The sequence below is a fragment of the Rhinopithecus bieti genome, unplaced genomic scaffold (genome assembly GCF_001698545.2).
Source record: "Rhinopithecus bieti isolate Rb0 unplaced genomic scaffold, ASM169854v2 scaffold_15796, whole genome shotgun sequence".
Taxonomy (NCBI): Eukaryota; Metazoa; Chordata; class Mammalia; order Primates; family Cercopithecidae; genus Rhinopithecus; species Rhinopithecus bieti.
The window spans coordinates 638,434-652,786 of NW_016808858.1; the positions used below are offsets into that span (position 1 = coordinate 638,434).

General features: G+C 34.7%; 1 protein-coding gene across 2 annotated transcripts in view; it reads right to left on the reverse strand.

The window, feature by feature from the left end:
* The window catches only part of GRM5 (glutamate metabotropic receptor 5), a 595,687-nt gene that overhangs the window by 82,599 nt on the left and 498,735 nt on the right, over positions 1-14,353 (reverse strand). For both annotated transcript variants that reach the window (XM_017887662.1, XM_017887663.1), the window contains exons 6-7: positions 11,907-12,075; positions 5,249-5,375 (exon numbers count right to left, since the gene is read on the reverse strand). In XM_017887662.1, the coding sequence (XP_017743151.1) occupies positions 5,249-5,375; positions 11,907-12,075 (296 nt within the window). The remainder of the gene's footprint in view (positions 1-5,248; positions 5,376-11,906; positions 12,076-14,353) is intronic.

A 14,353-nucleotide genomic window follows, 5' to 3' on the forward strand; every position in this document is an offset into this window, starting at 1 on the left:
TCACATTATAGGTTGAAGTAAGGTAACTATAAGCCAAGTGCATAGAAGAAAGGCTTGCAGTGTTTCCTAAAGCTAGCCCCAAGCCTTTCTGTGGCAGGCTTTGGAATAACTGAAGCCATCAGGACATTCTAGCTAGCAATTTCGAGTGATGTGTTACTTTGAATCAGAGTCACTGAGGTGGGCTTGCACACAGCTATAGGCTCTTTGGAAAAGTGCTGCAGATTCCAGTTAAAGGTTAAGCTTCACATAATATCAACGCAAAGACTTTTCTAGGTTTGGCATTTGTCCCCCACCTAGACCCCCCCGACACCTACACACACTCACATGTATGCATCTAGCCAGAGACAAATCATTTTATTCTTCTGTTTGAAAACCTCCACTAGCCCCACACTGTCTGTAGGATAAATTCCAAACTTGTTAAAGCTTTACTCACAGGCTGGCCTTAATACCTACTTTAATCTTCATTTGTAACACTCTCCATCATTTTACTGGAGGTTGACACATATTTACTGAAAGCTTACTCTATGTCAGGCATTGTATTAGGTGCTGAGATTACAAATATGTTTAAGAGACAGCTATGTCCATGAGAGACTAACATTTCAGTAGGAGCGGCAGATATATATACAGATCATTAAAATCTAGTTTGCAAAGTGATTTAAAGGGGGAAGCAGAATTAGTTTTAGAAATACGGAAGAGGAAACTTAGCAGTCTATGTATATCAAAGAAGGGTTCATAGAGAAAATAACACCTGAGCAGAGTAAGGGAGGGTAAGTGGGAGTTACTCGAGTAAAGAAAGAGGGGTAAGCACATTCCAGATGGAGAAGACAATATATATATACAGATAGGGAGGAATAAAATAGCATTCTCTGTGGATGAGAATTATGAACAGTCTTTGACAACAGAATATAAAATGAAAGATGGAAAGCAGTGGTGATTGAAACTAGAAAGATCACAGGAGGGTGGGAAAGAGAGGACATTTTGTATGTCATGTTGAAAGCTTGGAAAATACTACACAGAGTTATAAAACCAGTGGTAAGTTTTCAGTGATGGGATTCAGAACACACTACCCCAAAGTATGGCACCTTGGCATTTGAGAAAACAGCAGAAGCAGGAAGGTAACTCTCACCTTCCCCCCAACATTCTCTCCTGAAGCAAGTCATAAAACTCTCATTTGACAGGTGCTCTCTCTGTACCCAGAGGAAGTGATCATCTGTATATCTCTATAAATGCAAGGTCACTGACAGCAATCTGAACAAACAGGAATAGCTGAGTTCTCCCCAGCTAACTATCATTAGATCATGCTTTTATAATCCAATCATACTCCCCAATGACTTACCACTTCTCTATCAAACCTAGCATAAAAATACACAAGTTTTCCTGTTTCTTTGTTTTCCTTTCCCTATGTAAAACTTATATTAAATAAATGTAAGTGCTTTTCTCTTGTTAGTTTGTATCTTGTTCCAAGGACTTCATCCATAAACCTAGGCTGGGAAGAAAAGATAGTTACTTTCTCCTATACCAGCAAGAAAAAAAAAAAGACAGATCTGTGTTTCGGATACAATGTTCAATAGCAAGATCATCTTCTCCCTTCAGCACCTTTTTCAAGTAGTGTGATGACACCATTTCCTGTGTGCTTGGAAAAAATTTCAGCTTGCTGTCTCCTTTGTTGTTTTAAAGAAGTGTTAGACAAAGCATTGTTTGCAAAATCTAGGGAGATAATGGAGTCCATTTTAATTGGGAATTCTGTGTCAGCTGTGATCCAAGTTATTAGCTCTTTCCAACTTTAAAAATTTTTGTTGTTAAAAGCACATTGCTTAGAAAATTTTAAATATGTCTGCAACAATTGTCTCAAAATAATAAACTGTGCAATTCCTGCCATTAAAAAAAGATCGGAATTCTCCCTGAAAAAATAGCAAGATCAAAAGTGGATTAAGAGGCATGTGGCATAAATCTAGGGACAAGGAAATAAATTAGAAAGTTACTGCAATATTTAAATATGAGATGATGAGAACCTAGTTGAGTGAAGAGTTGTACTAGGAGAGGAGGAAAGGTGGTTAGGAATATTTAGCAATTCAAACCATTAGGGTAGATAAGTGACTGGATATGGGTGGCCATATCCACCCAGGGAATAGAAAAGCAAGTTTACAGTTAGTTTACAGTGCAGCATCAAGCCCATTGAATTGAACAGAAATGTTTGTAAAATAAGGACTGACAAGGGACTATTAGTTTGGCCATGTGGTGACTACAGACATCTTTATCTGAAATATTTGTGATAGCATGGTGAGGGTAGGAGGCAAATTGCTTTGATAAATCAAGAGTGAGGAAGATAAAAGAAAGATTTATTACTCAAGAAAGTTGATTGGAAAGAGGGATGAGATGGAATTAACAATGCAAGGATTTGGATTTGTCTTTACACTGTGGAAGGACATTTTTGAGATAACACACAGTATATCTTCTTCCCTTTTTTTTTTTTTTTTTTGTAAAGTGAGCTTCAACTCATGTTTCAAGATTAAACTTTCCCAGATTCTCCAGGGTTAGTTTGGCACCCCCGCCCTTCCAAAATACTTTGTTTACTCCTCACCTATAGCACCAAGAACACTGTTATTACCTGGTTACATGCTTTTCTTTTGCAAGATTATGAATTTCTTAGGAACTTAGACTAAATCTTTGTATTCCCAATCCAAATTACATTTTCTGGCACAAGCTAAGGCCTAAATTTGTTAAATTAATCAATTAGCACTCGAAAATCTCAAAGACATGTCTGATATTTTCTATAGCTAAAGTTTTGATCTTTATGAAATAATCTACTTTTTTAGCCTTCAAAAAAGAAAATTTGGCAACTTCCTTAACACCTTCAGCATCCAATTAATCTGTATGTCTTGTTGATTTTACCCGAAAGCATATCTCAAATCTTCCAATGCACTATTTAGACATTAAAAATTCTTGTCTGCAACTACCCAACTTGTCTTCCTGTTTCCACTTTCTATCCCTCCCCAAATTATTCTTGGTAACAGTAACCAGAATAATATTTTAAAAATATATTTATAATAATGTGTTTTTTCTTATGCTAAAATCCCTGCAGTGATGTCTCATTGTCTTAATAATAAAACACTCAAACCCTGAACATGTTCTCCTAGGCTGCATAGGTTCTTGCCCCTGCTACTTTTTTGACCTCTTCTGACACTGTTCTCCTACCTGTTTACCCATATACAGACATTCACATGTGCTGTTACCCCAGACTAAAATCTCTTCTTAGTTATTATTTGCTAAATATTTATATTTATCATTTAGGTCTCAGTTAATTTTTATTTCTTCAGAGAAAAATTATATGACCACAAATTTAAATTATGACCTCTCTGATATTTCCATGTTTTTATTCCAATTTGTCAGTGAGGCACACAAGTAGCCCATTAGCAAACAAAGAGCTGACTAGCCATGTGCATGTGTTGTTTTATGTCTCTTTCCCCACAAGATGGTAAGATGTTTAAGGACTAGAATATAGGGGACAAGTGACACAGGAAGCATTGCTGTTTTTTCACCTCAATTTCTCAAGTATCTAATATTATAATGAAAATAGTAATAATAAAATATTTATCTGCTGAAATAATGAAAGAACAGACTGTGTTCATTCTCAATATCATAGTCTTACAGAACATGAGACAAAAAGTTACATCTATATATTCATTTACAAGGTGCTTAGCCATGCAAATTACTTGACGATGCAAGACAGTTTTTCATTTTCACCATAATCTAGTTAAGAAGTAGAAAAACAAGTAAATAAATAGTATGAAGAAAAGATAGGAATACTGCTCATCACCCTTCTTCAAGAAAACCAATCACAGTATTTTTTTTTTTCTTTTTGGCATTTTTACTGTGTGTGTGCACACAGGCACACTATAGATCATCTATTCAACAAAATTTATTGAAGGCTTTGTGTTTAGCATTGAGTCAGCTCTGGGGAAAACAGGATGAATAAGAACATCAGAAAGCTCATAGTGTAATGGCGAAAAAAAGATTCAAATGTGATCAAAAGGCACTTGGATGTTTTATTAAATCAGATTTTTTTTTTTTTTCGAGAAAAGGGAAAGTCTTCTGTATACATACCAATCACCAAAAAATGGTGAGCTGTCTTGAAAGACCCAGGATCATGGAATTTTTAATAATCAGACTTTTGAAATAAGTGAATACAACTACTATGAATAAAATCATTCGTCCTGGGAGGGATGGAGTCTAACACTGATGACCTTATGATCTTCTAGCCTCTAGAAGTTTTGTGCTAAATTCATCTGAATTCTAAAACCACTAGATAACGTGACATACCACATGGGGGGCTCTCTGCCTGCAAGGCTTTTTTGCTCTTTTTCTTGCATACTCAGTTTATGGGTGCCCTCCTCATGCTCCCATGTCTATAAATCTATGTCCTCTTATTATATTGTAAACATATTTTTAATTTTTTGCCTCCTTTATTAATCTGTGAACTTCATTAAGACAGAGGTAGTATTTTATTTCTATATTTTATTTTCGTGGTAGGCAAATACGCGTAAGTGCATTTAATAAATGTTTATTGAAGAAAAATTAGAAGACAGTATGAAAGGAATCATATTCTGTTTATATATTATAAAAATTAGAAAAGACTATGAAATATAGACTGGAGTACACGATGACATAGTCTTTAACATCTGTGGGCAGAAAGAACCAAAAGCCAAAACAAAACAAAAAAGTAAAACAATAAACAAGTAAAATCAAGTCTTGCCCTGTGCCAACAATACTTGAAAACTTATTAGTTGGAGACTCCTGATTTCAATTAATAAAAACAATTAAGAGAAGAAAAGAACTTTAGATGACATTCTGCCCAATTCAGTGCTACCTTTTTGTTCTTGGATATGTCATATTTTCATCACTTCCTGGCTAAAACTTCTTTCTCTTCACCTAAAATGACACATATAACTGGGACCCTATTTAGGAACTTCTGGGAATGTCCTGGGGATGAGGGAAGAATGCCCAGTAGACAAGCTAGGAATTCTGATCTAATTTTGGAGTGAAGACAGATATATAGGCACATCTCTCCCAGAGACTTGAGGATTTTAAAAAGTAGCTCAAACTCTGGGAAACTTATGCTCCCAAGGAAATTATTTGTTCCATAAATAAGACTACCCAAGATACGTAATGCTTGGGGATGTGAACCCCCTCTCCCACGTCTGCATCTGTTTTCGGTTTATTTATATGTGGTGAGATTGTGACAGATTACCTGTGAGATCATCAGTGGGCCAAGACCCCAGCTGGCATGCCTTGCATGTATACTCATCAAAGACATACTCATTCTCCTTACAAGGTGTACAGGTCCAACAACAGCTGACTTCTCCCTTTCGGATCACCTAAGGCAAATATTTGAAATTTAGATATTTGTTTGCATAGATAAAAATCCAACAATTCTATATTCCAATGTGCTGTTTTGCAAAGCAGAAAGGCCTTTCGCATACATTATTTTAAATGTTATCAGATAAGCAGTATAATTTTTAATATTCTTAATTTATAATTAAAGAAAGTAAGGCTGAGTTTAAACAAGTCCAACATCATAAAGTTAGCTGGTGGCAGGATAAGGCATTAAATTAAATGCAAGTCTTTGGATAATTAGCCTTGGAAACCTGTATTTAATTAAGTACCTGTGCTTGTGCTCATATGTACATACACATAACTGAATTCACCCCAGGATCTGCTCTACTTCTCCTTTCCTCAAGTTAAGAACTTCTGCTCTCTGGATTTACCTTAGCTTCCTTCCCCCCATTAGTTGAATAATTGTGAGCAAAAAACATTGTATATTTCCTAATCTTCTAAAATCTATCCATATTGATAAATATAATTAGGAATTTGTATTGGGTAGAACAAAGCAAAAGACTAAGATTTTCCTGGAGATGATCTCTTGATCTCTTTCTACTAAAAGTCTGATTCAACAATTCAGCCCATTCTTTCCTATTTTACTAGCTTTGTTTTGTTTGAAGGTAGATGAGGTCATTCAGACTATTATATACCTCTTAATCTATTTGACTTTTTTAAGGTAATGGAAAATAATTGAAATAATTTAACAGTTGAACGAGTCACAGATGTTATTCTTTTGAAATAGATGTACCTTTTCTTCCCCACCATTGGTGCATGAAAAGCCTCTCTGGAATAGACAGCATTCATTAAATGTTCTTTTAAATAATTAAAACCGTGGTTAATATTCAGCAATGACCAGATACAGTAATAATTACACTTTATATTTCTAGTCTGAGATGCTGACTCTAGTAATGATCTTTGGTAATAACATCAGCTAGATACCAAATATAATTGTAAGCTGACAACTGTTTTTTACATTTTTGTAGTATTTCTTCTACTGACTCTTAAAACTACAACAATACAAGCAGGGAGTAATGGCAAAAGGGCCTAAAATAGCTTTTCCCTAAAGTAACTAAATAAGTGAGGCAACATTGCTCCTTAGACCTGATTAAAGTATTCTTCATAATAATATCAACTATTTCCAGGCTCTTTAGTACTTGTCCAATACTGTTATCCCATTAAAGCATTAGAACAGCTCTGTATGAAGTGGCTGGTTTATTTTTTTCATTTTCTTAGGGGAGAAAACTAGGTTGAGTTAGCTCACATAGCATGTTAGGGTAAATGAGGGATCAAACAATGTATGTTGGACTTCAAATGCTCATGCTTATAAATACTGAGTCTTATTGGAAGATAGACTGCGTGATATTTTGAAAGATGCAAGGGAAAGAGTACTGGCTTGAGAATTAAGTAGCACCAGAGTTCTAGTCTTATAGTCACTAAGTAGTTGTGCAGCCTTGAGCAGTCCTCCAGCTAATGCTCAGTTTCTTTTAACTGGACCTATTGCTTTTACGATAATAATATCTACCTTATAGGATTTCCTTAGGATTAAATAAAACAATACAGTGATTTGTAAAGTGTAGAACACTCTAATAATGTTACCCATTTCATTAATAATATGCACATAAATGTCCATATATAGAAATGAAGAATTTCATTTTCAAGGTATACCACACTTGGCAAAACTATCTTTGAACAATTATTAGATTTTGTTATGCAAACAGGCATATTGCAAAGCCGAAGGAGTGTCTTTCGGACCTTAGCAGACCTTAGCAGGGATTAGTAAATAAAAGCAGCTGCATTTCCCCCCACTGAAATACTTTGATTTCTTATGGTTCAGTTTTCATTGGTTTGTGAATTTCAGGTAAACACCTGAAATTAAAATAAGTTCATGCCTTTTTCTAAGAAGAATTCCAATATTATATTCTCTTTTGAATCAATAGTGATAACTTAATATGTTTTTCTCTGATCGTTTAGAACTTGTTTTATGTTTTCACATTTTATGTTCTGTTTTCACATTTTATGTTCTGTTTCACATTTATTTTGAACACGAGGTAGTGACAATTCTCTTTCATGGCAGTTTAACATCCTGGAAGCAGTGGTGCTTTCTTTTTTATTTATTTTATTTTTTGAGGCAGTCTTGTGTTGCTACCTAGGCTGGGAGTGCAGTGGCGCCATCTTGGCTCACTGCAGCCTTGACCTCCCCTGCCCAAGAGAGCCTTCTGCCTCAGCTTCCTGAATACCTGGGACTACAGATGTGTGCCACCATGCTCAATTATTTTTGTTTCTTATCTTTTTGAAGAGATAGGGTCTCACTAAGTTGCCTAGGCTGATCTTGAACTCCTGAGCTCAAGAGATTCTCCCATTTCAGCCTCCCAAATTGTTGAGATTATACTCATGAGCCACTGCACGCAGTCAGCAGTGCTTTCTTTATGAATAACAATATATAACATATCTGAACCTTTACTAGACTAAACCCTTTCATGGAAACTAAGTTTACAAACTCTGAACAATGCCATGAGATGTTGATATCATGAATTAAATTGCTCAGTTACAACCTTAAACCATATTAAGAAAATCTTATACATTGTATATTTAATAGAGTAAAAATGACATCTGGTTAGAAAATGGAGTTTGGGATTTTAAAAAAGGTCGAAGCAAATATTGTTACAAAATAACCAGTATTAAAAATATGATAATAGGCTGGGCGCGGTGGCTCATGCCTGTAATTCCAGTATTTTGGAAGGCCGAGGTGGGCGAATCATGAGGTCAGGAGATCGAGACCATCCTGACCAACATAGTGAAACCCCGCCTCCAATAAAAATACAAAAACATTAGCCAGGTGTCGTGGCAGACCCCTGTAATCCCAGCTATTCTGGAGGCCGAGGCAGGAGAATCACTTGAACCTGGGAGGCAGAGGTTGCAGTGAGCCAAGATTGCGCCACTGCACTCCAGCCTGGAGACAGAGTGAGACTCCGTCTAAAATATATATATATACACACACACACACACATATATATGTGTGTGTGAGTGTATGTGTGTGTGTGTATATATATATATACACGATAATAGGGAATAAAATTCTTCTAGTTATGTAAATTATTCCCTGTAGAATAGGGTAGAAAAGTATATATAAAGAAATCTCTCAAATTAGTCATTCAGCATTTAGAAGTTCTTTTTGTTTGTTTGTTTGTTTTGGAGATGGAGTCTCACTCTGTCACCCAGGTTGGAGTGCAGTGGTGTGATCTCACGCCTCCAGAGTTCACGCCATTCTCCTGCCTCAGCCTCCCAAATGGCTGGTACTACAGGTGCCTGCCACCACACCCAGCTAATTTTTTTGTATTTTTAGTAGAGACGGGGTTTCATCGTGTTAGCCAGGATGGTCTCGATCTCCTGACCTCGTGATCCACCCGTCTCGGCCTCCCAAAGTGCTGGGATTACAGGTGAGAACCACCATGCCTGGCCCTGGAAGTTACATTTTCAAAATGTATTGCTGTGAAGGGTCAAAAATAAAGAAAAAATATATGGTAATTTACACTGTGTAATTTTTCTACAGGAAGCACTGGAAATTATGAATATTGATATTCTTGGTGGATACACAAATAATTGTACATGAATTTAAACCCTCATAATGAAGAGTTTAACTGCAAGATAATTGGCCAAGATGAAAATCTCTTTTGTCTTGATGTAACAAGCGTTAGCAAACATGTTTTTATAAACGATCAAATAGTAAATATTTAGGCTTTGAGCCATACAGTCTTTATTGCAAGTCAGCAGCTCAGCTATCCAACTCTGCCACTATAGCAGAAAGTAGCCATGGACAATATATAAACAAATAAGCTTGGCTGTATTTTAATAAAATTTTATTTACAAAAACAGATAGTAGGTCAGATTTAGTCTGTGGGCTATAGTTTACCAGCTCTTGCTGTATACCATAACAAGACATACAGAAAATGTCAGATATCTAATATTTTGAGCCATTTAGCAGATATTAATACATTTATTTGTATCTTCTTTTACCTTATCTTTCTTCTTTCTGGTCTTATGCTTTCCAAATCTTCAGACCTACCCTTTGAAGGCCTTACTATCAATATTAAAATATTTCAGTTTCAGTCTTAATCACAGATGAAAAAACACATGAAATGTCTTCTAAACAGAGTGAAGGTAAGGTTGATTGAAAAGACCAAATTCAGTGGCTCTAGGAATACACTACCTGAAATGTGGTATGGTAGTACTTTAAGAACTGTTTGATAAGCAAATAAATTATTTTGATATCATTTTCCCCTACAGCATTGTGCACCAATAGCAGCTCTCACCCCCTTTTTTATTATATCTTTGTCTTCTCTTCATGAATTTTTATTTCTTGCAAGTGTGGCCACATCTTTTTTAGCCTAAGAGTAATTTTTTAATGTCCTCAAATTACCAAATTATCCCTTACATGCTTTTTATCACATATTTCTTTTCTTATACTTTTATTTTTTCAATTGACACATAATAATTGTATATATTTATGGGTTACATAGTGATGTTTTGATACACACAATGTATAGTGACCAGATCAGCGTAATTAGCATAGCCATCATCTCAGATATTTATTATTTCTTCATGTTAGGAATGTTCAGTATCCTCCTTCTAGCTATTTGAAACTATAGAATACTTTTAACTATATTCATCCTACAGTGCTAAAGAACACTAGAATTTATTGCTCCTATCTAGCTGTGATTTTGCTTCTTTTAACAAAGTTCTCCCTATCCCTCTCTTCCTCCTTCCCTTCCTACCCTCTAGTATGCTCTGTTCTAATTTTTACTTCTGTGAGATCAACTTTTTTTTATCTTGCACATATAAGTGAGAACACATAACATTTAATTTTCTGTCCATGGCTTATTTCACTTAACATTCTGTTCTCCAGTTCCTTCTACATTGCTGTGAATGACAGGATTTCATTCTTTTTTATGATTGAATGGTATTCTATTATGTAGATACACTATATTTTCTTTATCCATTTATCGTGATACTCAATTATCATTACATTCTGTTCAATCTAGCAGACCCAGATGAAGGGTGAACCCTCAATTTTCATGTCTTTTCCTCATTGTTCCTCTTCTTTGACCTTTTTCTTCTGCTGGCTACCATCTTATGTGACAGTGTGCTCTCTGGTTATCTCTCTGTACCTGTTGCTTCTCAGCCTCTACCTGTTCCTTTTTCACACTTTGAAAGCAGAAATTCTCCAAGGTATATTCTTGGTCCATATTTATTTTTTATTTACACTTTTAAGTCCTGCAATTTTATCTATTCTAATAGCTTCAACTTTAACTCTATTCAATCAATTCCTAAATCTGTATGCTTAGCCTTATTTTTCATTGCTCTAGACCAAACTTTGAATCATTGGATGGCTATATCAAAACCAACATGCCCCCAAACTAACCAATCACCTTTTCTCTAAAGCCACCCCTATTTTTCTATTCCTGACAATGCCACCTTTTATTTACTAACACTTAGAATTGCAGTTGATTGTGTTGACTTCTTTATCTTCCACAACTCAACATCAAATTGGTAGTCAGCTTGATTGAATCTACATCTATAATGTTTTCTCCAAATATGTCTTCCGGCCCTTTTTCATTCTCACTGTTTCTTCCCCAATTCAAGGCCTTGTTACCACTATCGCAGCATGCTTCTAACTTGTCTCTTCTTTCTTGTTTTATAAATCTATTTATTCATTTTCCTTACCACAGCTCAACTTATGCCAACATCTTGATCAAAATTATTCTCTGTCTCCTGTTTAATAAAAATTAAGTTCAATGTATTTAGCATGATGTTCAAAACTCTCCACAAATCTGGGTTCAACTTATTTCAACTTTCTCTTTTATAATAACCATTTAGAGCAATGTACTCTAGATTATTTACTTGTGCTAGACAGTCTTCAATTACCACTTTTGTCCCTTTTCTTTTACTGTTCTTTCTATGTAAGTGTTCTCTCCCTGAAATCATACTCATTTTTATGGTCAAAAGTTTGACCTTTTATTTAGAAGAAATATCTCTATCCCTTTTGTACAAACTGATATAGCCTTCTTCTTTTCTTTCTTAATGAAGTCATCACATTTTACATAATGCTGCTTATCTGTGTCCATATTTTTCTCAGACTGTAAATCTTCTGACAATAAAGGGTGTCTCATTTATTTTTGCCTCATCAATATTAACTATTAATAAACATTTGATGAATATTTATTAAATAAATTCAAATTAGTGCCTTTTCTAACTGTAAACTTTACTTCCAGGAAGTCATGTCTTGAAAGGCTTGTATGAGCAGAAAGGGTGTGGGCAAACATGATTCATCAACTGGTTCAATCAAACCAACTACTAAGACTATTGTGAGTTGCACATAGGATTTCACAAGGAATGAGTGAGAATTTCTGACATCAGAAGCTTACAATATAAAAAGTAAAATAAGTGTCTAAAATTTTAAAAAATAGTCAATGATAATTAACACTGTTGAATTTACAACAAAAATGAAAGAAACATAGATTCCATTTTACCTTGATCTGGCCTTTCTCACATGATTCACTGCACACAGATCTGATGATGTTGCTTTTCTTGGACCATACTTTATCATCATCCATTTTTAATTCTCCATTGTCCCAACTTCCAACGTTGATATAATCAAAATAATCTTTTCCCATTTCCTTGAAATTCATTATTTCATACCTTAGGAATAAGAATATGATAATTATGCAGCTTAAGACGTAAATATTCAGCTTTGAAAAGTCAATACATTTTATTCCCAAAAATGTGTCTACTGTCATATAAGTAACACTGGAATTTTCCATGACAGTACACTTAGAATAACAAAAATAATCTGTCCATTTCACTTTCTTTGCAGAGACCATTTCCGTACTTTCAAGCTTACACCTGAAATAGAAAGTAATCCCATGTGAGAAGGTGATTTGACCTCAGTAGGATGAAAGACAGTTTCAAAATAACTTCAAGAAGTTTAAACAAGTACTACTGTTAGACTTCTACAAAAGATAGACAGGTTTTTGTCTGTATTCAAGTAAAATGATAAAACTTACATTTACTAACCAAGTGAGAAATTTGGTAAATCTTTCATCTTATTTTCAGCTTTAGGGGATATAGAGGTAATTTACAGAGGGCCTCATTTTACCTTTCTTACTTTGTCCATTATCAATGGCTAAATTCATTGTACAAACATAATTTTGAGAGTAAAGTTTAAAAAAGTTTGAAAATAGCTTCTAAAGCACCTCATGCAATGTAAAATGCTGGAAAAGAGTAGTTCCTTGTGAGTTCTCAGTTTTGCTAACTATTGTTTTTTGAATATGTGGATATAAATGTAAAAAAAGAAAACCAATGTGCTTACTTACAAGCCTTTTCTTATAAGTAAGCTCATTTCTAGAGAAGAATCTCTGAAATAATTTTCCAATTTGAGGATATTGGATAAACAATATCACCACTATCTCAGTTTCTATAGGTATGTCTCAGGCACACACTGTGCTCACATAGTATTTTATACTGTTTACCCCCTCAGGACTTACAGTACTGACAGATAGACATATAAATGCCTCCTCCAGTCTCCTATGCTCAGCATGTGTAGCTATCTGGAAACTGATACAAATGGAAAATGTTCTAGCTTTTGGATTCAAGTGATGAGATTACTATACTCAAACCAATGTTCTGTACAGAAATACTCAGAACAAAACTGGCATCTATTGAAACTTATGTTATAAAATGATGCCATTCTGTTTTCACTCCAAATCACAATTTTTACTGTAGGTTTTTTTTCTTCAGAATATTACCTCATTCTTGTTTTCTTGGTTGTTCAGTAACTTGAGGATTTTCCTTTAGTGTTGTCAGTCAGCAACAATTTGGTCTAAATTCTACTTCTAAATCAAAACTACCAATTTATAGGATACTTTCCTTTCCTCTCAGTCACAATTATCCCACAGCCTCGGTTCATGCAATGAGTTGAGATATTAGAACACAGAGCACTGAGGTAAAAAGAACTCTTGTATTATGTCATTGGCTACTTCAAATATATGAGCTTTGAGTATTCAAAGGGTGACTTTCTATGAGCAAATAACCTTTGAAGATTCTAGGATGGGAGAAAGAGAAATGTCAGTGTCAGACTTATTTCTTTGCTGCTGATAATTTGAAGAAATATGTGGGTGTTATTCCTCACTCAAAACTGAGCTGTCAAATTCATTTCTAGCAATTCTTAAGTCTGAAAAGTTTAGTTCACACTGTTAATTTTACAGATAAAGCACTGAAGCTCAGTGAGGTTAATTAGTACAGATTACAGAGTACATAAGCGTCAGAGCCAGGACCTAAACTAAGCCTTTAGATTTCAAGTCTGCAGTTCCTTCTTCCTTATTAGACTGCTCCAAATCCTGGGTAGAGCTAAGAGACTATATTTTCCTTGCTTAAATATTGTAAAAATTTGAACCAATTTATATTGTAAGGCTTTTATCTCTATATCCATGTCTCTTTGTTTTATGTACAATAAATGGTAAAAAGTAAAGGGATCCAGTTTTGAAAATAAACATGAAAACTCTATAGAGTGGAAAATGTCACATTTGACAGGGAACTTGTTTTCAGGAAAGTAAAACCTTAATTTCAGTTCAACTCAATAAACTTGTTATAGTTACATTAGAGACAATGAACCCTCCCTTTGGAATTAGCCTTTAGATTTCTGGTCATTGCTTCTTAATACAATGCAAACACAAAGAGATATTATCACTCATGGCTAAAGCTGTGAAAATAGAACATTGCTTTAAAAATCTTTTTTTAGTACACTAAGAAAAGAAATAGATGAGAATATGTCTCCACAAAAGAATATTCTCCCCTTCACTTGTGAATTGGTATGAGCCCTTTTAATTTTCAGAGATAGAATATAGCTTTTATTCTCCATCAAAGGAAAATAAAGTGAATGTTTAAAACATATTCTTATGTAACTTTTAGGTAAGAATCA